Raw genomic sequence first — 27,054 nt, 5'->3', positions numbered from 1 at the left:
TTATTTAATCATCCCGGCTTGGGTCACTGTCTGTGTGCAGTCTGCACGTTCTCCCCGTGTCGGCGTGGGTTTCCTCTGGGTTCTCCGGTTTCCTCCCACAGTCTAAAGATGTGCTGGTTAGGTTGATTGGCTATGCTAAATTGACCATAGTTTTGGGGGGATGGGGTGGGATTGTTGTTGGTGCAGGCTCGATGGGCCGAATGGCTCCTTCTGTACTATCGGGATTCTATAGTGCCCAAACAGGCACCAGAGTGTGGTAACTAGGAAATTTTCACAGTAACTTCATTGCAGTGTTAATGTAAGCCTACTTGTGACACTAATCAATAAACTTTAAACTGAAAAATAACGTTGTGGGATCTTGCTGTGCACAAATAATGGCTGCTGCATTGCCCGACTTAATTACAGTAATGCAGGTGCACCCCTTTTCCCTTGTGACACCTGAGGTTTGGGGAAGGGGGGGTCCCAGTCAGCCCACCTGGAAGCGGCAGCTCCCCACCACGATGTAGTTGTCCCCGCCGTAGGCGAGCAGGCTGCCGGCGCCGCTGCTGTCGAAAGGGTTAAACTCCACCACGTGCACCGTCTCCTCGCTCGGTACCGAGTGGCTGGCACACCGCGCCGCCCCCTCGTTCACCAGCATCTCTGTGTGTGCCGGGTCCCGGCGCAGGGGAATCCCCGGTGGAACGTTCAGATTGGATACAACCCAGGGATTCCCGCGATGGAACCTTCAGACACTCGCGCTGCCCGTTGATTGGCCGCGGCCGCTTCCCTTCCGAGTGGAAAGTGCAACATTGTCGCGCGGCCGCTCTGATTGGTTCCCGCAGCCCCGGGACTTTTAAACCATCCAGAGACAGCTGGAGTTACCCAGGTATGGATGGGATCTTCCTGTGCCCCAGGATAGCCTCAGGACCCCGGGGGGAAGGGGGGTATTAAAGTAGTGTGCATGGTCAGTATTAACTTTAAATAGGGGGATATTTGGGATTCTAGGTGGTGACAGTGGAGTTTGGAAGCAGTTTGTACACCACTGACAGTTGGTGAGTTTGTTTCCTCACTGACCTCTCGCCCCATTTCCACCGCAAGTCTAAGTTGCAAGCAATTTGAATAAAATGAGCTTTGGTTTGATGCCTCTTTTACTGAAACAACCAAACGCTCGTGCTTTCCTCTGGATATTTGTGATTTCCCCGCCCCATATGTGTTTTCAGCCTGTCTTCTGAACGCCCATGATTATTTTTTAAATTGCCGATTCTGGGAGGCTTATTAACCGAGGAGGAAAGCTGGGGTACGCTTTGTAGCTTTTTACCAGTAACCTGAAGAAGTTGTAATGAAGTGAGTTCGGTGTGGCTGCGATTCTCTACACTTTCTATCCTGTTCACCGTTGTTCAGAGTTTGAAATTCTGCTCCCGGAACCGTTGGCCAATCCAGAGGAGTCCTTCAGGTTTAATTTACTGTTCTGCGCCTGTTCTCGTCCAGCCTATTGTTTAGGACAGGCAGAGATCCCCTGGCAATCTGTTGATAATTACAAGTCTTCCCAGGCAAACGTGTAAGCAGTTGTCAGGGGTCAGTGGGAGTGTCAATACCGTTTTTGAACATTACAGCTTTGCAATCAAATGCTGTTACAGAATCGTACATCTCAGAAGGAGGCCATTTGGCTAATGCTAGCTCTCTGAAAGATTTATCAATTAATTCCACTCTCCCTGCTCTATTCCCAAGTCCTGAAAATGTTATCTTTTCAGGCTCTCTCTCTCTCTACACCCCTCCCCCCCCCCACCCCCCACCCCCACCATTCTTTTATAGGATGTGAACATTGCTGGCAAGCTAATAGAATTGTTAAGGTGTAGATGGAGACCATTTGGCCCATCATGTCTACACTGGCTCCCCTAATGAGCACCGTGACTGAGTGCTATTCCCCTGCCTTTTCCCCATACCGTTGCACTTTTGTTTCTATAATAATCATCTAATGCCCTCTTGAATGCCTCGATTGAACCTGCCTCCACCACACTTCCTGGCAGCGCTTTCCAGAAGCAACCACTTGCTGTGTGAAAAAGTGTTTTTTCACATCACATTTACTACTTTTGCAAATTATTTCAAATCTGCCCCCTCTCATTCTTGATTATTTTACGAAGGAGAACAATTACTCTCCATACACAGGCCAAACGGTAATAGTGGTTAGCACTGCTGCCTCACAGTGCCAGGGACCTGGGTTCAATTCCTGGCTTGGGTTACTGTCTGTGCAGAGTCTGCATGTTCTCCCCATGTCGGCGAGGGTTTTGTCTGGGTGCCTCAGTTTCCTCCCACAGTCCGAAAGATGTGCTGGTTAGGTACATTGGCCATGCTAAATTCTCCCTCTGTGTACCCAAACAGACGCCGGTGTGTGGCGGCTAGGGGATTTTCACAGTAGTGTTAATGTAAGCCTACTTGTGACACGAATAAATAACCTATCTTCTCTGTCCAGCCCTCTTGTGATTTTGAACACCTCTATCAAATCTCCTCTTAGCCGCCTTGTCTACAAGGAGAGCAGTTCCAATCTCTCCAATCTAGCCTCATAACTAAAGATTCTCACCTTTGAAACCATTCTTGTAAACCTCTTCTGCACTCTCTCCAATGCTTTCACATACTTCCCGTAGTGTGGTACCCTGAACTATACACAATACTCTAGCTAGGATCTAACTAATATCTTGTATTAATTCACCATAACCTCCTTGCTCTTGTACTCTGCCCTTATTAATAAAACCCAGGATACTGTATGCTTTATTAACTGCTCTCTCCATCTGACCTGCCACCTTCAGTGATCTATGCACATATACACCCAGCTCCCTCTGCTCCTGCACACCCTTAGGTATTATACTCCTTATTTTATATGGTGTCTCCATGTTTTTCCTGCCAAAATGCATCACTTCTCCACACTCTGAACTTATTTGTCTATGTCCTTTTGAAATTCTATATTGTTCTTTTCACAGTAAATTGTCCCCTGCACACCAAGATCTAGATCATATCAGGAAAAGCAAAGGTCCCAATACTGACCAACATTTATTGCCCATCCCTAATTACCGTTGAGAAAGTGGTGGTGAACTAACTTGAACTGCTGCAGTCCATGTGGGATAGGTACTCCCACAATATGAGAATTCCAGGATTTTGATCCAGCAAAGGAATTGCGATATATTTCTGAGTCAGGATGGTGTGTGGCTTGGAGGGGAACTTGCAGGTGTTTTTTTTCCCCTGTGCATCGGCTGCCTTTGTCCATCTAGATGGAAGAGGTTGTAGGTTTGGAAGGTGCTGTCAAAGGAACCTTGGTCAGTTACTGCAATACATCTTGGAGATAATACATACTGCTACTACTGTGCATCAGTGGTGATCTATAATCCAATTCCCCTTTGAAAGTTATGATTGGATCTATTTCACACTCTTAGGTAGTTCCTTAAATAGCTAACAAACTAAAATCATAATCGAATGGGGAGTGTTACATCTTATTTTACTGTTAATAAGTATGATTATTAATATATTCTGATCTTATTGAAACATACAAGATTCTGAGGGGCTTTGACAGGGTGGGTGCCAGGAGGATTTTCCACTTGTGGGTAAGGCGTAAACCATGAGATGCAGTTTAAAAGATGAGGTCTGCAGTTAAGACTGAGATGAGTAGAATTATTTTCTCTCAAAGGGTCATTAGTTTGCGGAATTCTCTTCCCCAGAGGGCAGTGGAGGATAGGTCATTGAATTAATTCAAGGCAGAGTTGGACAGATTTTCAATAGACAAGGGGATTGGGGGGGGGGGGGGGGGGGAGAGGAGAGAGAGAGAGAGACAGGAAAGTGGAGTGGAGACCACAGCCAGGTCCGCCATCATACTGAAAGGCAGAGCAGGCTTGAAGGGCTGAATGGCCTACTCCTGCTCCTAAGTCCTATGTCCCTAAGTCAAGATGCACAAACAGTTTAATGTCTAATTGTTATGTTTGGAACTGTCAACAATGACTAATTTCTAAGTGTGAAACTTTTGGTTGTCAGCAATACACAGTGCCTCACTGGATATAGTAATCTCATAATTCGACTTACTGAACTAGCAAAATCAGAATTTCAAATTCCCAACATGGTAAATTGGAAAATTAAATTTGATAAATCTGGCAATTTATGGCCTGACACCAGGGAAACAACCATGAAAACCTAAATGATTCACTCATGCCTCTTGGGGAATGGAACTTACTGTCATTACCTGGACTGGCCCAGACATGACTCCAGTCCCACACTGTCCTTAGAGCCTTCATGGTGTTTCGGGAAGTTGAATACAAAGAACAGTACAGCACAGGAAACAGGCCCTTCGGCCCTCCAAGCCTGTGCCGCTCCTTGGTCCAACTAGACCAATCGTTTGTATCCCTCCATTCCCAGGCTGCTCATGTGACTATCCAGGTAAGTCTTAAACGATGTCAGCGTGCCTGCCTCCACCACCCTACTTGGCAGCGCATTCCAGGCCCCCACCACCCTCTGTGTAAAAAACATCCCTCTAATATCTGAGTTATACTTCGCCCCTCTCACCTTGAGCCCGTGACCCCTCGTGAACGTCACTTCTGATCTTGGAAAAAGCTTCCCACCGTTCACCCTATCTATCCCCTTCATAATCTTGTACACCTCTATTAGATCTCCCCTCATTCTCCGTCTTTCCAGGGAGAACAACCCCAGTTTACCCAATCTCTCCTCATAGCTAAGACCCTCCATACCAGGCAACATCCTGGTAAACCTTCTCTGCACTCTCTCCAATGCCTCCACGTCCTTCTGGTAGTGCGGTGACCAGAACTGGACGCAGTACTCCAAATGTGGCCTAACCAGCGTTCTATACAGCTGCATCATCAGACTCCAGCTTTTATACTCTATACCCCGTCCTATAAAGGCAAGCATACCATATGCCTTCTTCACCACCTTCTCCACCTGTGTTGCCACCTTCAAGGATTTGTGGACTTGCACACCTAGGTCCCTCTGTGTTTCTGTACTCCTGATGACTCTGTCATTTATTGTATAACTCCTCCCTACATTAACTGTGCTTCTATTCTTTCCTTATTTTTCTCACATTTCTAAGTCGCGTACCATTCCATCTTGGGCATTTCTGCCATTGCTTTATTGTCACTGGCAATTCATTTCCTAATGCCATTGTGATAACTGTATAGACTCCAGTGGTTCAGGTGAACTAAGGATGGGAAACAAATGTTGGCCTTTACACATCACCTACAAATATAAAATTGCAATCTTTATTACCATCCCACATTTCTGCCCCACCCCAGTTGCAGGGGTTTTCTCAGCGTTTGGAGCAATCTTGCAATTTTTCTTAATCTTCCAGTGTACCAGTGAGAATTATGGGTTTATGCAGCAGGCTCCTGAGATTTGCAGTGAGTGAATGAACATAACCTCTCACTGTCGAGCACCGCTAAACCATGCATATTTCTTCTGGGCAAGAACTTTGTACAAGTGACAGCCCAATCACAAATTGGCATAGCAGATGTGAATGTTTGGCAGTTAACTGTCAGTTACCGTCAACTGGTGCATTCACCACGACAAGGCCTCTACCGACGAGAGTCCACTTTTCAACCAATCAGCACTCTCTTCTCATACAGTATAAATTTGATGTTTCTCCTGACATTGGTATTCTTGCGAATTGTCCTGATGAATACAAGATGAAAAGCTTTGACAAAATATGTCTCCCTTTTCAGCAAGACTCGAGAAATGAATGGCCTGATTTTGAACCTAACCTTCCGAGCAGATTCTAATCAGATGCTCATTTTGCAACCTGCCAGATCTTACACTCCCAAGTCAATGGAGAGTTAAAATTGGGCAAGGTGTAAAACAGGTACCTGAACTAGCCCTGCCATGACCGGACAGATTAGGGCTTGGGTTAGTCCAGAATGACAATCTAATATAATGGGAAAACAAGTGAGAGTTTCGAACCATTTTGCATAACATCTTGTACCTTACACAAAACAAACAGTGGCACCAATGGGCAACCCAATGCGTTAGTTGTTCTGATTCAGGGTTAGAAATGTGGCATTGCGTAATGCTGGACCGACTTCTGAGCTAGGTGGAAGTTAAGTCTTGATTCTGGAAGGAAAATAGATTCCTGGTGCCAGACATGGTTTAGTTCTTTCATTGAGTTCAGTAAATGTGATTTGTGTACTTAAAGAAGGAATCTGGCATTGACTGAATGAAAGGGGGACCTGGCTAAGTCCGAACAAAAAACCCCAGAATTGGCTCGCTACTCATTGAACACACCAGGTAGCTGTGATTACTGACAAGCAGAGGCTATTTGCACTGTTTTGTAGTAAGATTGTCTGCGCGTACGTGCATGTGTCCTAGTTATGTTTCTTCCGACTTGTATCTGATGCACAATGTAATCTGCATTAATGTGTCAAGTCACATCTGTAGCAATAGCCAATTTATCCTGAACTGTGGTAGAGAGAAACACAAAACAACAGTATTTCAAAACCAGGCCTTAGCTGGGGTACTGTTTAATTTTGGACACTACATTTCACGCAGAATTCCCAGCACAGAAACAGCCCTTTCAGTCCCACTTCTCCATTTATGCTCCACACGAGTCTCCTCCTAGCTCTCTTTAACCCTTTGAATCTATCCTTCCTCGCACTCATCCAGGTTCCCTTTAAATGTCTGCTATTTGCTTCAAATGGGGCGGCACGGTAGCACAGTGGTTAGCACTGCTGCTTCACAGCTCCAGGGACGTGGGTTCGATTCCCGGCTTAGGTCACTGTCTGTGTGGAGTTTGCACATTCTCCTCGTGTCTGCGTGGGTTTCCTCCGGGTGCTCCGGTTTCCTCCCACATCCAAAGATGTGCGGGTTAGGTGGATTGGCCATGCTTAAATTTCCCCTTAGTGTCCTAAGATGTGTAGGTTAGAGGGATTAGTGGGTAAAATATGTAGGGATATGGGGGTAGGGCCTGGGTGGGATTGTAGTCGGTGCAGATTCGATGGGCCAAATGGCCTCTTTCTGTACTGTAGGGTTTCTATGATTTCTATGGTCACGTGATTACCATTATCTTGGTAAAGAAGTTTCTCTTGAATTCTTTCTTGTGTTTATTAGAGATTGTCTTATATTTATGACCCCAAGTTTTGAATGTAAAGACCTTAGAGGAGGGATAGAAGATATTTCATATATAGGATGTGGTCATTGTTGGCATAACCAATATTTAATGCCAATCTCTAACTGCTTTTAACCCAGTAGCTCGTGAGGCCATTTTGAAAGGGCAATTAAGAGTTGACCGCACAGTGAGTCTGAGAACACCAAGCCGGATCAGGAAGGCATTTCCTTTCCTTAAGGACATAAAGTGGACTTGATGACTATTTTCATGATAATCCAATAATTTCATGATTACCATTATTGAGACCAGCTTTTTGTTGCAGATTTATTTAATTAACTGGATTTAAATTCTTCCCCGGCTGCTGTAGTGGAATTTGAAGTCATGTCTCTGGATCATTAATGAAGTCCTCTAGATTTCTAGCTCATTGCATAATGACTGCTGATTCAATGCAATGTTCAAAGAGCATTTGGGGATATGTATTTTGAAAGGAAACATCTGCAGTCATGTCAGATTAATTGGATCGCCCCTTCAAAAGAGCTGGCACATGCATGATGGGCCAAATGGTCTCCCTCAGTTCTATATTGTATCAAATGTTTCATGTCTTATTCAAAATAACTTGGTGTAAGTGTCACACTTGTTTCCTGTAATTCTTCCCCAGTCACATTTTGTTGATTTTTTAAAAAATCAGTGGATTCTCTAACTCAGCACCATGGGCGATCTGCCAGTAATATTCCTGTTGCACTTTTAGTGTGCCCTCAGAGAGGGTGGTACAGTGGTTAGCACTGCTGCCTCACAGTGTCAGGGGCCTGGGTTGGATTCCTGGCTTGGGTCACTGTCTGTGTGGAGTTTCCACATTTTCCCCGTATCTGCGTGAGTTTCTTTTGGATGCTTCAGTTTCCTCCCGCAGTCCAAAAATGTGCAGGTGAGGCGGATTGGCCATGCTAAATTGCCCCTTGTGTCAGGGGGACTAGCTAGGATAAATGCATGGGGTTATGTCCTGGGTGTGATTGTGGTTAGTGGGCCAACTGGCCTCCTCCTGCACTGTAAGGATTCTATGATTGTATGATCTGGAGAATTGGGAGTTCAGATGGCCTACATGTAACATCAAATTCTCAGTTTTTGCTAATCTTTTGTTCTTTATTCTTTTATGGGATGTGGGCATTGTTGGCAAGACCAGTTGCCCATCCCTAACTGCCCCTTGAACTGAGTGGCTTGATCGACCATTTCAGAGGGCAGTTCGGAGTCAACCAGATTGCTGTGAGTCTGGTGTCACCAGTAGGCCAGACCAGGTAGGGGCAGATTTCCTTCCCTAAAGGACATTAGTGAACCAGATGAGGTGTTACGACAATAGATGATAGTTTCATCGTCATTATTATTGAGACAAGCTTTCAATTGTCGCAAAAGCCCATCGGTTAACTGGATTTAAATTCCACCAGCTGCCGTGGTGGGATTTGAATGCTTGTCCCCCCAGTGCCTTAGCCATTACCACAATGCCACCATCTGAAATCTGCCTTTCTGATTAATGAGAGAAGTGTATTGATCCTGACTAGGTGACTCTCTGTAATTGTCTAATTAAGATTATTGCATTAAGGATGCTATATAAATACAAGTTGTTGTTTCCTTGGTGGATGATGGGGGTCTTGTGCAAGCTTCCTATTGGTTAAAGACAGGCTCGGCCTCTTTTTAATTTGCTGATGGATCAACAAATCCATTCCAGAAAAGAATCGAATTCCACAAAGAACCAAAAGATTCTGAGTGAAGAATGATTGATGCATCCCATCATAGAATCTCTGAGATACAGCTGCTACATAGAACCATAGAAAATTACAGCTCAGAAACAGGCCTTTTGGCCCTTCTTGTCTGTGCTGAACCATTTTATGCCTAGTCCCACTGACCTGCACTTATAGAACCATAGAAAATTACAGCTCAGAAACAGGCCTTTTGGCCACAACATTCATTCTTCACCTCAATGTCTTCACTACTTGAATTTGTAGATGTTTATTTCACTTATTATGGTGTCTATTCATTGTCACTCAGGGACATGGATTCTCTTCAGCAGAGGGTACTCGCGTTGATCAGAAGATTCCGGAAAGGATGGTGCCAATCACCCGAGCATGAAAGGACCACTATTTGTGGCGCAGACAACATGCTTATTGTTTTGCAGCTTTCTATGGCTGAGATAAACAAAGAGGTAAGTTGGTATCATCAGTGGAATCAAACTTGGACAACACAAGAACAGAGGGAGGCCATTCAGCCCCTCGAGCCTCTCCTGCCACTCACTGTGGTCATCTGCTTGCTAACTCCATCCAGTCAGCTTGGCTCCATATCCTTCTATAAACACGGGGCAGCACGGGTGGCACAGTGGTTAGCCAGGGACCCAGGTTCAATTCTGGCCTTGGGTCACAGTCTGTGTGGAGTTTGCACATTCTCCCCGTGTTTGCGTGGGTTTCCTCCGGGTGCTCTGGTTTCCTCCCACACTCCAAAGATGTGCTGGTTAGGTGAATTGGCCAAGCTTAATTAATCCTAGTGTCAGGAGGACTAGCAGGGTAAATATGAGGGGTTACGGGAATAGAGGCTGGGTGGGATTGTGGTCAGTGCAGGCTTGATGGGCCAAATGGCCTCCTGCACTGTAGGGATTCTATGAAACATGTTTAGCAAAAGTGTGTTGCTCTCAAATTTGAAAGTATTAATTGAGTTGGCATCTGCTTTTTTTTATGGGGAAAACTCAATGTTAAGGATAAATAGATGGAGGGTATTGATCCATTCAGTATCTCGAGTGCATATAAAAAAGGATCTACCTCCTCGTAAGCCTGCTCCTTAACTTGGCCAAGGTGCCCAGGCAGCGGGTGGTCGAAGGAATCGTCCCATCCAACTATCCGTCCCTCTACCACAGCTACATTCACAGGCAGCTGGCTTGAGAGAGGGGGCGTGACCAATGAGCTCCACGGGGGCTGGGGTGCATCATCACCCCTCAGGAATTACGTTTTGGGTGAGTTAAATTTCCTTTGCAGTTTTGGTTTAGTTACAGGGGTTAACATCGCCTATCTTTCTTCTTTCTGATTTTGATTTTTGGTTTACAATTAAGTGTATATAAAAGGGACATGCCCCTTTAAAGGTTGGTTCTTCAGTTAATTGTTTATTTACTTATTTATTTTTGCCCAAAAGAGTTATCAAGAGACACTTGTCCTTTAAAGGGCTGTTAATTAGTATTGTCGGTATGGGACTGACCGTATATATGACTGTCAATTTGATTGGTTAATTTGTTAATTTATTTATTTTTGTTTCATTGGTTTATTCAAGAGTAGAAAGAAGGGACTGCTGGGGTACGAGGTGTTGGTCGGTGAGGGGAAAGGACATGTGTAATGCTGCATTTTGTCAATAAACTATCAAGACAAGGGTTCTTATCCAGTTTCATGCTTCCACCTCTGGTTTGGGATCACACTTCCCACCCACCTTCTGCATGAAGTAGTGTACACCAACTTCTCTTCTGAATCGCATAATTTTGATTTTCTGGCTAAATTGTCCCTTAATGTCTAAGGTGTGTAGGTTAGGTGGATCGGCCATGGTAAATGCACAGATTTATGGAGATAGGGCGGGATGGTCCTGGTAAGGTGATCTTTTGGAGAGTTAGTGCAAACTTGATGGGCTGAATGGCCTCCTTCTTCACTGGAGGGACTCTATGGTTCTATCCTAGACTCTCCACCTTGTGTAAAAAAAAAAATGTCTATCTACCCTATCAGCTCCTTTCAAAGTCCTAAAATTCTCAATCAAATCACCTCTTCTGTATCCCATGAGTAATTGTTTGAGGTTGGCATGGATTTGACAATATGTGTGGATTGCTGAGAAAGGCAGATAGTATAGGAAAAGTTAAGAGAATTGGACCAATATTTGATAAAGTGGGTGATTAAGGGGTAAAGGATTTTGGGGCCAGGTGGATTGTAAACCCATAATCTGTAACTGTTTCCTTTGCATAAAGTGAATTCTGTTTTGAAAGTTGCCTTTGAACCTGGTGCATTCTTAATCATAACAGAATTCAGAAAAAAGGATGTCAAAGCCTTGGAACAGCCATGAGGGCGAATTACCAGAATTGTATCAGGGCTGAGGGACTTCAGTTATGCAATCTTTCAAAGGAAAATTGGATATCTATTGGAATAGGAAAACATTGCATGGTTATTAGGGAAAAGCTGGGAAGTGGGACTAACTGATTATCTCTTTTGAAGAGCTGGCACAGGCACGATGGGCCAAATGGCCACCAGCAGTACTGTACTGTTCCAGAATTCTATACTGTATAATTATCTCTGAATGCCTCTCCGTTCTTTACAAAGCTGAAAAGTGTAACTTCCCTTATCTTTCTTCATAACTCAGACATTTGAGACCAGGGGTCAGCCTTGTGGCTCATGTGTATCATTGGACGAAACTGGCAAGCATTTTCACTGGTGTTATTTGCCCAGAGGAGGCTGCACACTTTTAGCATGACACCCTCTGACTTGTGTTCTGTAGATGTAGCTACAGAATTCAACTTGTTGCTCCCTTTGGCCCCCTCCTTTTATCCATGTCTAGGTCACATTTAAAGGAAGACCGTTCATTTATATAGAGCCCTTCACAACCCAATGGTGTGCCAGACAACTTTACAACCAACTAAATACCTTTAGAAGTGTCACCACTGTTGTAATGTAGGACAAGATGCAGCCAATTTGACCGCAGCAAGATCACACAGATGCAATGTGAAAATATTCAGATTTTTTTTTTAACAAAGTATGTTCAGAGATAAATATTAGCTAGGACACTGGGGAGAATGCCATATCTTTTTCAAATAACTCTGAGGGGTTGCGAGGGTAGGAGTAGCCTCAAATTAGCATCTCATCCAAAGGATGACATCGTTGCTGTGCAGAACTCTCTCAGTGCCAAGTAGAGCATCAGCCTGGATTATGTGACCAAGTCTCTTTAGGGGAACCTGAACACACAACCCTCTGATTCACAGACAAGGGTGCTACCCATTGAGTCAGAGTTCACAGTTAAGAACATGTTAATGGGAGCCACATGCAATTCCTAATTTAATAATAAACTTGACTCATGCCTTGATTGGAATTGAACCATAACTGTTTCTGAAATGCTTTTGCAATTTATAACTTTCTTTGAATCATTTTCTTTCTGTTTCTAATGGCTGGATGGGATTTTGGGTTGAATGCTGTTTTGAATTTAATCCTCAGTCCTACGGAGAATTCAACATAGCCTTAAGTGAACTGCTCCTGTCATGGAAACACTTAGTGCAAGAGAAGCTGGAGTTGCTGAGCGAATTTGAAGAGGTGCCAGAAGAATATAACAAAATCCAAAAAACATATCAAGACTTTCTGAGCCAGAGTAACTCTGTGGACCTGATAGATGTGTACAAGATTTGTGCCAAGTTACAACCTGAATGTGATCCTGCAGCAATATTATCCAAGGTGAGATCGAAGGGATAGATAGATAAGTATAAAAGGAAAAAAAATAAACTAAAGGCTATGCTTATCGATTGATTTGCAGCAAGTTGGGAGGAGGCTTGTGTGGAACATAAACACTGGCCAAATGGCCTGTTTCTCTGTTTTGAATTCTATGTAAATTATGGATGTTTCTTTGTTGGTTTAGGGATAAAAATTGGCCACCACACCAAGGAAAACTCCCTTTTCTTCAATACCTCGCACTAAGTTGTTCTTTCTCTACACCCTAGCTATGACTGTAACACTACATTCTGCACTCTCTCCCTTCCTTCCCTATGAACGGTATGCTTTGTCTGTATAGCGCACAAGAAACAATATTTTTCACTGCATGCTAATACATGTGACAATAATAAATCAAATCAAATATCATTCCATGGGACCTTTCGCATCCGCACCCACTGCACCAAAGGATTGAAAAACTGCTAATGTTGTTCCAAAAGGGAAGGAGGCAAAACATACCATTGCTGTAACTGTACAAGGAACTAGTGAGACCACATTTAGAATACGTAGACAGTTTTGGTCCCCTCATTTAAGGAAAGATATATTATCATTGGAGGCAGTACAGAGGAGGCTCACTAGGATGATCCCGGCTGGGTATGGAGGGACTGCCATATGAGGAAAGATTGAACAAGTTGGGTTTGTACTCCTTGGAGTTCAGAGGAATGAGAAGTGTTATGATTCAAACATAAAATATTTTTAGGGGGGTAGACAGGATAAATGTTGGGAGGATATTTCCACTCATGGGAGAGTGTGGGAAAGAGGGCATAGTCGCAGAATAATGGGATGCTCCTTTAAGATGGATTTGAGGAAGAATTTCTTATCTCAGACTGTGGTGAATCTTTGGAATTCTTTGCCCCAGGAAGCTGTGGAGGTTGAGTCCTTGAACATTACCTAGGCTGAGATCGATAGGTTTTTAATCAGTTGGGGAATTAAGGAGAGAAAGCAGGAAAGTGAACTTAGTGAGTGTTAGATCAGCCATGATCTTGTTAAATGGCAGAGTAGGCTCAAAAGGCTGAATGGTCTCCTCCTGTTCCTATTCCTTATTGTCTTATGGGCACCTATGAGGGTGGTTGGATCCTCAATTTAACCCCTCATTCCAGTGAGGGCAATTGTCCTGTTTAATATTAACCGTCAACCAACATCAAGGAACAGACATAAAAAGTAAAGAAAGTGTGTTAATTTCTGAAACAAAAAACTCCTCTGAGTTCTGAAGGCTCGAGACTCCACAATTGTAAAGTTAATTTTCAGGACTGGAGATGATATTTGGTCATAATTATGACTTATCACAATGTTAAAATTCACTTGTATCTGAGTGCACAGACCTATTTGCTTCTAGTGTGTTTAGTGGATAATCATAGAAATGAATCATAGAAACCCTACAGCACAGAAAGAGGCCATTCGGCCCATCGAGTCTGCACCGACCACAATCCCACCCAGGCCCTACCCCCATATCCCTACATATTTACCCACTAATCCCTCTAACCTACGCATCTCAGGACACTAAGGGACAATTTTAGCATGGCCAATCAACCTAACCCGCACATCTTTGGACTGTGGGAGGAAACCGGAGCACCCGGAGGAAACCCACGCAGACACGAGGAGAATGTGCAAACTCCACACAGACAGTGACCCAAGCCGGGAATCGAACCCAGGTCCTTGGAGCTGTGAAGCAGCAGTGCTAACCACTGTGGTACCGTGCTTCCCCAACTTCATGTCATTGCAATTCCTTCAATGCTGAGTGCATTGGTGAGGTACTGTATCGTGAAGAGGTACCCAGGTCACAATTTCCCGGTTTTTGCTTTTAACTGGAAGTGTGCATACTCCAGTTGTTGCTATCTGATTTACTCAGTAATGGAGAGTACTGGTAGTTATTAATGTAAAATCCTGGCCTGTCTCTCCCAGTCTGCCTGTGTGTCTCTGCTTTCCCTCCCTTCACTCATTCCATTTATCCATGAACTGCAGTCTGAAATGATGAGCATTTTTACATCTGCACTGCTGTCTGACTCTGCAACAATGGAACACTGATTGATCCAAGGCTGTACTTGCTTAACAGCAATTGGGCCCTGTGGCCTTAATAACGTTAACATCAAAGTGTGATAAGAACATAAGAAATAGGAGCAGGAGTAGGCCATCTAGCCCCTCGAGCCTGCCCCGCCATTCAATAAGATCATGGCTGATCTGACGTGGATCAGTACCACTTACCCGCCTGATCCCCATAACCCTTAATTCCCTTACCGATCAGGAATCCATCCATCCGCGCTTTAAACATATTCAGCGAGGTAGCCTCCACCACCTCAGTGGGCAGAGAATTCCAGAGATTCACCACCCTCTGGGAGAAGAAGTTCCTCCTCAACTCTGTCTTAAACCGACCCCCCTTTATTTTGAGGCTGTGTCCTCTAGTTTTATCTTCCTTACTAAGTGGAAAGAATCTCTCCGCCTCCACCCTATCCAGCCCCCGCATTATCTTATAAGTCTCCATAAGATCCCCCCTCATCCTTCTAAACTCCAACGAGTACAAACCCAATCTCCTCAGCCTCTCCTCATAATCCAAACCCCTCATCTCCGGTATCAACCTGGTGAACCTTCTCTGCACTCCCTCCAATGCCAATATATCCTTCCTCATATAAGGGTCCCAATACTGCACACAGTATTCCAGCTGCGGCCTCACCAATGCCCTGTACAGGTGCATCAAGTCATCCCTGCTTTTATATTCTATCCCCCTCGCAATATAGGCCAACATCCCATTTGCCTTCTTGATCACCTGTTGTACCTGCAGACTGGGCTTTTGCGTCTCATGCACAAGGACCCCCAGGTCCCTTTGCACGGTAGCATGTTTTAATTTGTGGCGTGATAGTGCACTTATATCTATGCAAAATAATTGAGCAATGCCACTGAAAATCTGCTAATGAAGAATTGAGGAGAAATATCTTTGGACAGTGAGTGACATGAAAGCGGAACTTGCTGCCACATAGAATATTTGAAGCAGATAACACTGACGATAGTTAATAGGATGAAACTGTTTCCAATGGCAACCAGAGGACACCAATTTCTGATAATTAGTGAAAGAACTGGGGGAGGGGGCACGTGGAGATTAGAATTATTTTCTTTTAATGTGGCAAGTTGTTATGATTTGGAATGGCAAGGAAATAGATTCAACAATGACTTTCAAGAGAGAACCGGATAAATACTTGAAGGGGAAATGATTGTACGGTTATTGGGTATGGGACCAGTTGGATAGCTCTTTCAGGGAGCTGGCCCAGACACGATATGCCGAACAGTCTCCTTCTGTGCTACACCGTTCTGTTTTATCTGATGCAATGTATTGTTGATGTGTTGCTAAAGTAAATAATTGCAAATTCTTTCAGGTGGAACTGTTGGATTTCCTTTTGGGCACTTCGAAAATGTTAGAAGATTCCTTGACTCCAGTTCCCACTTCTCCAGCCAATGAGAATCGTCTAGTCATTTCTAAGGTGATGCTAAAACAAACATTGACACTTAATTTAAAGTTAGTGGCCACCTTGTGAACATGGAGTTGCGTCGCAGTTGTGGGAATGAGGCAGACTCCTGAGTATCTGCATGGCTCGGTTGGTAGCACTATCCCCACAATTAGAAACACTAACTGAGGCTGACATTTGAAAATTATACTGCAATCACAGAATTCCTACAGTGCAGAAGGAGGCCATTCGGCCCATTGAGTCTGCACTGACAACAATCCCACCCAGGCCCTATCCTCGTAACTCCACATATTTACCCTGCTATTCCCCTGACACTAAGGGGCAATTTACCATGGCCAACCAACCTAACCTGTGCGCCTTTCAGACTGTGGGAGGAAACCGGAGCACCCAGAGGAAACCCATGCAGACATGGGGAGAACGTGCAATCTCTGCACAGACAGTGATCCGAGGTCAGAATTGAACCCGGGTCCCTGGTGCTGTGAAGTAGCAGTGCTAACCGCTATGGTGGAACAAGCTTGATATCAATTGTATGGAAATTGTGTTTAATTGTTTGCAGGTGCTGAACATTAACTGCGGATTTACTTGTGCCCCACAGAACAGAACTTATGTTGGTGGGTTAGGAGGTGTATGCATGTAATGTGCAAACCCATGAATAAGCATAAAGATAGGCTCCAGGTCTATCCTCACTAACGAGTTTTCTGGAACATAACACTTGAGTGGCTGAATGTGCTTGTTTTTTGCCCCTCTGTTCCTGACAAATAAATGGGCAGATTTCAGTCGGCTGAGTAAAGGTTCTGAAAATAGTGAAGGTAATTCATAGCAACTGAATGCTATGTCTGAGAAGGAGAGTTCAGGGCAGAAATGTTACATTAAAGATTGAGCCCAATAATAATGGTTTTTCTTTTTAAAAAAATGGTGAACCACTCCAGTTGGTTTAATCTTCATAAATTGAAAAGTTTTCGAGCAGAGATTAAAGGGTATTGATTGTAGGTGATTGGGAGGACTGCTGACAGTCCTTGAGTTCCTCCTCGCTCTCATGGCAAGTTTTTTTTAAATATTTTCAGTTCAAACAGACTCTTGCAAATAACACTGAATGTTAATGATAAACTATCTTAAATGTTACATGCAGCTTTGTTGCTGTAACTTTAGATCTGGCCTCTTCAACATTTAACGTAGAATTTCTTGCACAAGTATAAAGTGAATGTGAACACCTATTGGGGGTGTCTTTTTTCTTCCCCACTCTGTTTGCTATGTCTTTCACTTGATACTTTTTGATCTGTTCCAATGCCTTTGTTCTTACACTACGTTAGCTCCACCATGCTGCACTGGGAGTGTCAGCCTAGGTTTTGTGCTGAAGTCTCCGATTGGAACTTGAACTCAGAACATTTAGACTCAGGAGAGAGTGCTACCCACTGAGCCACAGCTGACACAACACAAGAGTATCAACCTTTTAAAAGCAGATATTTTCAGTCTCCAAGTTTAAGAAACAATTCTGATGTTCCTTTAGATTTATAACATCTTGGGAAGTATATTTTGGCACTCAGTGGTAGCTGAAGACAAAGTAAGTTGTCTGGTTGTGTAACTGTTGTTAACGTTTTTGTACTGCTGTGTTATATTCCTGCTGCAGTTGGCACCGGCCCTGAGGAAGCTCCTTTGTGATTATTTGAACTTACTGGTGAACTCGAAGAGCGATCTTGCTCTGGCATGTATCATCAATATCCCTGAGCGAGGTCTTGGAAGAACTGCCTTCACTGATCTGAGGCACACAGCTTGCAGCAAGCAAACATCACTGTACCTGGTAAAACAAAACAACCTAAGACAATGCTTTTAATCTTATTTAAGTTAACATGTGCTTGATGAATAATAATTCACATTTATATATGCCTTTAACGGAGTAAAATATCCCAAGGCCCTTCCCAAGAATAATCAGATCAAAATTGGCAGACACTTTCCAGCACAAAGAGGCCATCTGGAGAGAGTAGGGAAGGTGACCAAAAGTTTGGTTTACAGCGGAAAAGTTTGAAGAGATACAACATATGACGGAACCAAAACAAATTGTCAAACTGCTCGGTTGACAAACCAGCCGATGCTGTGTCCCCTCCGGTGCGGTGGCACACGCAGATCTTTCCCCCCCCATGACATGGAAGCTGGTGCCGGGTTCAATTTTCCCCTCAATGAAAGGGAATTCCCTGGATTAGGACTGAGGCAGCTGAAGATACATTCTCCACTTCTGGATGAAGGGATGTCAGAGAGTTTTGTTTTATTCATTCGTGAGACATGGGCGTCGCTGGCTGGCCAGCATTTATTGCCCATCTCTAGTTGCCCAAGGGCAGTTGAGAGTCAACCACATTGCTGTGGCTCTGGAGTCACATGTAAGCCAGACCAGGTAAGGATGGCAGATTTCCTTCCCTAAAGGACATTCGTGATCCGGGTGGGTTTTTCCGACAATCAACAATGGTTTCATGGTCATCAGTAGATTCTTAATTCTAGATATTGTTTATTGAATTCAAATTCCACCAGCTGCCGTGGCAGTATTTGAACCTGGGTCCCCAGAACATTAGCTGAGTTTCTGGATTAATAGTCTAGCGATAATACCACTAGGCCATTGCCTCCCCAGTTGGAGGAATGGAGAAGGCTACAGAGGTAGGAAGGGGGAGGGAATTGAGGACAACGATGAGAATTTTAAAATCACAATGTTGCCGATCTGTGAGTTGTTTTTAGGTCGGTGGGCGCAGGTGTGATGGAGAGTCCATTAACCGGCCAATCCTTGAGTATTAGTATCATTTTTTATGTGTACTTTTTTCAAAGGGTTTAAAAGAAAACAATAATCATTGACATGTTTCCCAGGAGAAATTTTCAATTGTATCTCCACTTCAATTGTGACTCAGTGCGAGCACTCTCATCTCGGAGTCAGAGCAACCGGGGACCAAATCCTACTCCAGAGACTCGAGCACATGCTGACACTCCCAGTGCAGTACTGCCAGAGTGCTGCACTGTCAGAGGTGTCATCCTTTGGATGCAAAGTTGAAATCAAGGCCCCATCTGCCCTCTCGGGTGGAAGTAAAAGATCACATGACACCAGTCCACGAACAGGGGAGTTATCCTGGCTGCCTTCCACCAATACTTATTTCTAACCCAACATCACTTAAACAAGAGTATCTGGTCATTTACTCCAGTGATGCTTATTTAAGCTTGCTGAGTACGGATTGGTGCACAGGTTAAGTGGAGGTTTAGATAAATTAAATAAAGAGAAACTGTTTCCACTGGCAGGAGGGTTGGGAACCAGAGGACACAGATTTATGGTAACGAGCAAAAGGACCAGAGGAGTCATGAGGTTTTTCTATCACTGCAATGTGTTGTGTCCTGTAACACGCTGGAAACAAATTCAGTGGTAATTTTGAAAAGGGAAAAAACATTACAGGAGCTTGGGGAAAGTGCAGGAGATAGGGGGGTAATTAGATAGCTCTTTCAAAGAGCTGGCACAAGGACAGTGGGCTGAATGGCCTCCCCTGTGCTACAGTGTGCTATCATTCTATAGTTACAACAAAAGTGCTTCATTGGCTGTAAAGCGCATTGTACATTCTGAAGTTGTGAAAGGCACTATGTAAATGCAACTTTTGTTCAGCTTGTTGCCATTATCTGCTGAACAAAACTATTATTTGTCACATAATTTGTCACATTTTGTTCACTTTGTAATATCTTAGTGAAAAAATCTACAATATCTTACTTATGTTTCTAACTAAACAGCTGCGACAGTGCTGTCTATCTACTGTGGTAACGTTAACAGCTATGGAGGGATTCGGCTCTGAATCTTCTCCATCGTCAGCCTTTGATACCTCGAGACTGTTAGCTGTGCTGGACTGTTCTCTGTCTTTGTGTCCAATTTTGTTGATGTATCCTCCTATGAAGTGTCTTACGATGTTTTACGGAGGCGATATGTTAAAGGCAATATATGAATGCAAGTTTGTGTTGCTATCCTTACTTGGAAGCAGTCCATTTACAAATACAGCAAGACCCGGACAATATCCAGGCTTGGGCTGATGTGGCAAGAAACACTCGAACCAGGCAATGACTATCTCCAACAAGAGAGGACCTAACTGTGACTTTTAAGGGGTGTCTTGACAAATTCTTGAATAGGATGGGAATGGAGGGATATGGTCCCCGGAAGGGTAGGGGGTTTTAGTTCAGTCAGGCAGCATGGTTGGTGCAGGCTTGGAGGGCCAAAGGGCCTGTTCCTGTGCTGTAATTTCCTTTGTTCTTTGTTCTAACCATCAATCCTGTACATTCAATGACATTATCATCGCTGAATCTTCCACTATCAACATCCTGGGGGGTTCCATCGATCAGGAACTGAATTGGACTATCCATATAAATACTGTGGCTACAGGAGCAGGTCAGAGGCTGGGAATACTGCAGCAAGTTACTCGCCTCCTGACACCCCAAAGCCTGTCCATCATCCAGAAGGCCCAAGCCAGGAGTGTGATGGAATACTCTACACTTGCCTGAATGAGTGCAGCTCCAACAACACTCGAGGAGCTTGACACCATCCAGGGAAAGCAGCTGCTTGATTGGCTCCATCACTTTCAACATCCACTCCCTCCACCACCAACATGCAATGACAGCAGTGTGTCTCATCTACACAATGCACTGTAGCAACTCACCAAGGCTCCTGAGACAGAACCTTTAAAACCCATGACCTCTGTCATCTAGAGGGACAAGGGCAGCAGATGCATGGGAACATCACCACTTGCAAGTTCCCCTCCAAGCCACACACCATCCTGGCCAGGAAATACATTAAGAAGTCTCACAACACCAGGTTAAAGTCCAACAGGTTTATTTGGTAGCAAATACCATAAGCTTTCGGAGCACAGCTCCTTCGTCAGATGGAGTGGATATCCACTTCGTGGATAACCACTTCATCTGACGAAGGGGCAGCGCTCCGAAAGCTTATGGTATTTGCTACCAAATAAACCTGTTGGACTTTAACCTGGTGTTGTGAGACTTCTTACTGTGCTTACCCCAGTCCAACGCCAGCATCTCCACATTGGAAATACATCACCATTCCTTCAATCTCACCTGGCCAAAATCCTGGAACTCCCTCCTTAACAGCACTGTGGGTGTACCCACACCATATGGACTGCAGAAATTCAAGAAGCCAACTCGCTACCACCTTCTCACGGGCAATTAGGAATGGGCAATAAATGCCGGCCTAGTCACATTCCCTGAAAGAATTTTTAAAAATTAGTGCCTCTGTGACTGAAACTACACCCCAGAACCAGTCCTTGATCATTGTCATTGCCAAGCGTGTGAGCTGTGTCAAGAGATTGTCAAAGGTTGTTCATTGCCTTGTGCTTGCACTGTTTCACTAAGAGAACAGCAGCTTATGTTGATACTTGTCTCTTTGGTATGCAATCTAACAGTGTCTTTGTTTCCCCCCCCCCCCCCCCTCCCTCCCCCTCGCTAAGGCTGCAACATCCTTTATTCGGTGTTTTGAACTTGGAGGGAAAGGTTATGCACCTTCAGATAACGATCCACTGATGCCACACGTCAAAGGACTTCTAGACTTTGTGCATTTCATCGATAAGTTGCAAGAAATAATGGGAGAAACTTTGGACTCCAGGTAATCAAGCTTCTCTTAGCACCTCATGAATAGAATGAGACAAGTTGTATTTTTAACCAACATGTCACGGGGAGTAAATTTCATGCAGCACAAACAGCCTTTTTATTTGCTACAACATTGACGTCATAAAATCTTACAGCATAGAAAGAGGCCATTCAGCCCATTGTTCCCGTGCTGGCTCTATGATAGAGATATGCAACTTGCCTAAACTTGTCCCCATAGTTGTGCAAATTTTCTCTCCTTCAAGTATTTCTGAATATAACCATTGAATCTGCTTCCACCAGCAGCGCGTTCCAGATCATCAGAAGTTGCTGTGTGCTTTTGTTAAGAAAAAATTCTCCTCATCTTGCACCTGTCTCTTTTGTCAGTTATCTTTGTAATATCTCTGCCCTCTGGTCACTGACCCTTCTGTCATTAGAAACAGAAAATAACCTCACGATTTTGAATCTATTGCACCTCTGCCTACGGCCATACTAATCTGAAAATGCCCGATCTTGTCTGATCTCGGAAGCTAAGCAGACTTGGGCCTGGTTAGTACTTGGATGGGAAACCGCCTGGGCATACCAGATGCAGTAGGTTTGGGGTGGCACAGTGGTCAGTACTGCTGCCTCTCAGCACTAGGGACCTGGGTTCGATTCCTGGCTTGGGTCACTGTCTGTGTGGAGTCTGCAGGTTCTCCCCATGACTGCGTGGGCTTCCTCCGGGTGCTCCAGTTTCCTCCCACAGTCCAAAGATGTGCTGGTTAGGCGCATTGGCCATGCTAAATTCTCCTTCTGAACAGGCGCCGCAGTGTGGCGACTAGGGCAATTTCACAGTAACTTCATTGCAGTGTGAATGTAAACCTACTTGTGACTAATAAATAAACTTTTTAAAAAAGGTGATGTTGGCAGCTTCCCTTCACCAATGGTCATTGGATAAATATATGGATGATATTGGAATAGTGTAGGTTAGATGGGCTTTAGATTGGTTTCACTGGTCGGCGCAACATCGAGGGCCAAATGGCCTGTATTGTGCTGTAATGTTCTATATTCTAATGAACCAGTTGTGTATTTTGTACTGCCGGCAATCCAGAAATGATCAGAAATTTTGAACTCAGGAGTTGCCATGGTTGGATTTGAACTCCCAGCCTGTGGGTTTCTAGTCCAGTCCCTTAGCCACTAGCTGAGTGCAAAATGAAAACAGAAAATGTCAAGAGCTGCCCAGAACGTTCATCAACATCTGCACAAAAGTGATTGGTTCATATTTCAGATTCACCATCACAACTGGAAACAGAAAGCTTGTACGAATGTTCAACAGCTGACATATTATAACTCTCCTATAACTCTCCCATTGTCCACCTGCCGAGTGCACATGATTGGAGCATTGTATCCAATTCTGGACCGCACTTTAGGAAGGACAAAGTCTTGGAAGGGATCAGTGATGAGTTATTTGAATGGTGCCAGGATTGGAGAGATAGGAGAAACAGAGAAGGTTAAAGGGAAAGTTTAAACAAGGCTTACATTAACACTGCAATGAAGTTACTGTGAAATTTCCCCAGTCGCCACACTCCGGTGCCTTTTTGGGTCAATGCACCTAACCAGCACGCCTTTCAGACTGTGGGAGGAAACCGGAGCACCCGGAGGAAACCCACGCAGACACAGGGAGAACGTGCAAACTCCATACAGACAATGACCCAAGCTGGGAATCGAACTCAGGTCCCTGGCGCTGTGAAGCAGCAGTGCTAACCACGGTGCTACCGTGCCGCCGTACCTGTTCTACAGGTGACTCCAGTCCCACTCTGTGGTTGACCCCTCATGCCTCTGGGCAACTTTGGGGTGGCAATAAATGCTGCCTCGCCAGCGTTGCCATGTCCCAAGGATGAAGGTATAAAATTGCATGGTTTATTTCAATCTCTGCTTTAGAAATACAATCTAAAGCTTCATATTGTGAATAAACAGTAACAGTCTGTGTCAAAACACATTGTTACAAAATTACTTTAATTTTTCACTAATTAAATGGACAATAACAAACATGAGCAGAATACTACGGATACCGGAATGTGGAATAGGAACAGAGGATGCTGGAAAATCTCAGCAGGTCTGGCAGCATCTGTAAGGAGAAAAAGCAGAGTTCACCTTTCGAGTCCTTTGGCTATTCGTCAGAATTGAAGGGATGGGGAATGTGTTGGAGCTGAGAGAGATTGCAACAAACTGTAGCAACTTTAGGAACAAGACAGAAGGGCGTATGTGCGCGCTTGTGATGGGGGGTGGGGGGGGGGCGTTGGGGGTAATGCGCATATGGGATATTTTTTTAAACTCGGTTTAGGATGGAAGAGAAAGGTTGTAATCTAAAGCTGCTGAACTGGGGATGTCGAGTCCCAAGGGCTGCAATGTGCGCAACCGGACACGTTAGCTACGTTTGCTATTTTTTTGTTGCAATTTCTCAGCTACACGTTAATATCCAACACAGTCTCACTCACCTCAGTTCTGAGGAAGAGACAAAAAGACTCAAAAACTTAGCTCTGATTTGATTCATTACTGTCACATGTATTGGGGACACAGTGAAGAGTATTGTTTCTTGCACGCTATATAGACAAAGCATACCATTCATAGAGAAGGAAACGAGAGAGTGCAGAATGTAGTGTTACAGTCATAGCTAGGGTGTAGAGAAAGATCAACTTAATGCAAGGTAAGTCCATTTAAAAGTCTGACAGCAGCAGGGAAGAAACTGTTCTGGAGTCAGGTGGTAAGTGATGTCAGACTTTTGTATCTTTTTCCCAACGGAAGAAGGTGGAAGAGAGAATGTCCAGGGTGCGTGGGGTCCTTGATTATGCTGGCTGTCGAAGCTCTGCTTTCTCTCCTGGATGCTGCCAGACCTGCTGAACTTTTGTGACATTCGCTGTTCTTGAAGCAAAAATAAAATGGGGCAGATTCTACTGCTCTCAGGTGGCTTGATTGGAGAATGCGAAGGATGTGTACTGGGACCCCACTGCCCTCTTGCCTCTGCCAGGGATTATGTTCTGGGCACGAGGGCCCCACGGTCGATCTCCCTACCCCGCCACCAATTGAGGCCTTCTGATTGGCCAGCAGCTCTCAGTGGGCAAGGCTTCTGCAGGTCTTGATTCCAGGGGAAGGCTCACTGCTGTCCTCGGCACTGCCTGATGGATACGTGGTTCGAGAGGCTTTCTGAAAAAGAGGCAGCATGGGTCTCCCCCTGGCTTGGGTTGCAGGTGGGAGACTGAAAGGTCAGTGCCACAGTGAAAGCTGTGCAGCAGAGCAAACCAATTGCTCTGGCTCAAGAGACACAAAGGAAATGCTTACCCTGCTGTCTAATTAAATTCAGGCCTACAAACAGTTTAACGGAGTACAGCCGAGTCAGAAAGAAAATGAGTTTCTTTATAAAGTAAATGATTTGATTTTTACATCACCTTGTACAAAATAAGAATGTAGATTTTCCACACATGGGACATTTTGCTGAGAGGAAGCTGGAACGTGAAGTGCTCAATGTCGGGAAGGTCAAAAATTGTCACTTGCACTTCTTTCAAAGGGTCAATGTAGGCGTGATGGGCTAAATGGCCTCCTTCCGCGCTGTAAGGCCGGGATGTTACGGCCGTTCACGCCAGCGGGATTTTCCCATCTCCCTGCAATGAACGGAGATTTGGCTGGGTGCCAAATTCCCTGACCTCTCAGCGGCGGGAGCATGGCATGAACAGCCGGTAAGATCGCGTCCTGTGATTCTAACTGAAAGCAAAGTACATTTTTTAAAATCAAATAGAAATTGATTTACTGGTTAAGCAAGGCTTAACTGGAAAATAAACTTGAAACAGAGGGAGAGACAAAATGGCTTGTCAGATTTTATACGCTGAATGCCAAAATGAAAAATGCTGAGTTTGCGTTGACTGGAAAAATCAAGTCTTCTCTCATTCTTGGAATGAGCATCGAGCAGCTGTTGAATTTAATCCACCTCCATCCAGTCCCTAAAAATCATAAAACTCCATGTGTTTAATCAGTCAACTGTATCATGATTGCATCACACACAGCTAACACGCAAATAATTGAAACTATTTGAGTTACATGAAGTGGTGTTCTTTACACGGTCTCTATTATGTAGCTCTATTCTGTTGCCCTTTTTTATATTCATGCCATATAATTAGTGTATGTACATCTGACTGAATCCTAGGGAGGGCCAATTCTCACCAGCTGTTACAGTGGAGCACAGCTGTATGTTGGCCTGCAGTCTGCCAGAACAGCCACACACTTGGCTGTGACCTGCGCACTCACTGGACCCCAGCTTTTTAAACAAGACTATCTGGGCTACAGTGGATCAGTGTTCGGAACGGAGGAGTTGATAGACAGGGAAATATCTTTTTACAAAAGCTAAGCGCTGCAAATCAGAATTTTTTTTAAAAGCACAGGTTTGCTTAGGTCAGGCAGAATTTGTGGAGAGTGGGAGAGTTAACGGGTGTGGAATTGCCTGCTGCAGAGTGTCTACCTTGTGCAGGTTTCCCTATCAGCCCCGTCCAGCCGTCTGCAATCCTGCATCTGTCACTCAGCGTATGAGGAGAGATTGAGTTGTTTAGGATTGTATTCACTGGAGTTCAAAAGAATAAGTTGAGATCTCATAGAAAGCTATAATATTCTAGCAGGACTGGACAGGGTAGATGCAGGAAGGAAATTCCTGATGGTGGGGTTGTCTAGAACCAGGGGTCATAGTTTTGAGTACACAAGGTAGACTGTTTAAGACCGAGATGAGGAGAGATTTCTTCACCCAGAAAGTGGTCAGTCTGTGGAATTCACTTCCACAGAAAGCAGTTGAGACCCAAACATTGTATGTTTTCAAGGAGTTAGACTTGGCACTTGAGGTGAAGGGGATCAAAGGATAGGGAGGGAGGCTATTGGGTTGGATGATGGGCCATGATCCTAATGAATGGTGGATCAGGCTCAAAGGGCTAAATAGAAACATAGAAAAACTACAGCACAAAACAGGCCCTTAGGCCCCACAAGTTGTGCCGAACAGATCCCTACCTTTTAGGCCTACCTATAACCCTCCATCCTATTAAGTCCCATGTACTCATCCAGGAGTCTCTTAAAGGACCCTATTGAGTTTGCCTCCACCACCACTGACTGCAGCCGATTCCACTCGCCCACCACCCTCTGTGTGAAAAACTTCCCCCTCACATTTCCCCTGTACCAACCCCACAGCACCTTAAACCTGTGTCCTCTCGTAGCAGCCATTTCCACCCTGGGAAAAAGCCTCTGAGAGTCCACCCGATCTATGCCTCTCAACATCTTATATACCTCTATTAGGTCTCCTCTCATCCTACGTCTTTCCAAGGAGAAAAGACCGAGCTCCCTCAGCCTATCCTCATAAGGCATGCCACTCAATCCAGGCAACATCCTTGTAAATCTCCTCTGCACCCTTTCAATCTTTTCCACATCCTTCCTGTAATGAGGCGACCCG

At 44.5% G+C, this 27,054-nt stretch overlaps 2 protein-coding genes and 1 pseudogene across 2 annotated transcripts in view; 2 read left to right on the top strand and 1 right to left on the bottom strand.

The window, feature by feature from the left end:
* nup37 (nucleoporin 37) overlaps window positions 1-754 on the bottom strand; it is a 29,892-nt gene extending 29,138 nt beyond the window's left edge. Inside the window, exon 1 of the mRNA XM_078221120.1 lies at window positions 476-754. Within this exon, the coding sequence (XP_078077246.1) occupies window positions 476-637 (162 nt within the window). The 5' untranslated portion in view covers window positions 638-754. The remainder of the gene's footprint in view (window positions 1-475) is intronic.
* Window positions 755-849: 95 nt separating this feature from the next.
* The window catches only part of parpbp (PARP1 binding protein), a 52,600-nt gene continuing 26,395 nt past the window's right edge, over window positions 850-27,054 (top strand). The window contains exons 1-6 of the mRNA XM_078221116.1: window positions 850-865; window positions 9,101-9,254; window positions 12,274-12,507; window positions 15,906-16,010; window positions 17,623-17,793; window positions 21,461-21,615. Coding sequence (XP_078077242.1) covers window positions 9,105-9,254; window positions 12,274-12,507; window positions 15,906-16,010; window positions 17,623-17,793; window positions 21,461-21,615 — 815 coding nt within the window. The 5' untranslated portion in view covers window positions 850-865; window positions 9,101-9,104. The remainder of the gene's footprint in view (window positions 866-9,100; window positions 9,255-12,273; window positions 12,508-15,905; window positions 16,011-17,622; window positions 17,794-21,460; window positions 21,616-27,054) is intronic.
* On the top strand, window positions 22,076-22,194 carry LOC144499291 (5S ribosomal RNA; annotated as a pseudogene).

Source organism: Mustelus asterias, chromosome 9, assembly GCF_964213995.1.
Source record: "Mustelus asterias chromosome 9, sMusAst1.hap1.1, whole genome shotgun sequence".
Taxonomy (NCBI): Eukaryota; Metazoa; Chordata; class Chondrichthyes; order Carcharhiniformes; family Triakidae; genus Mustelus; species Mustelus asterias.
This window is presented reverse-complemented; position numbering and strand designations above follow the sequence as displayed.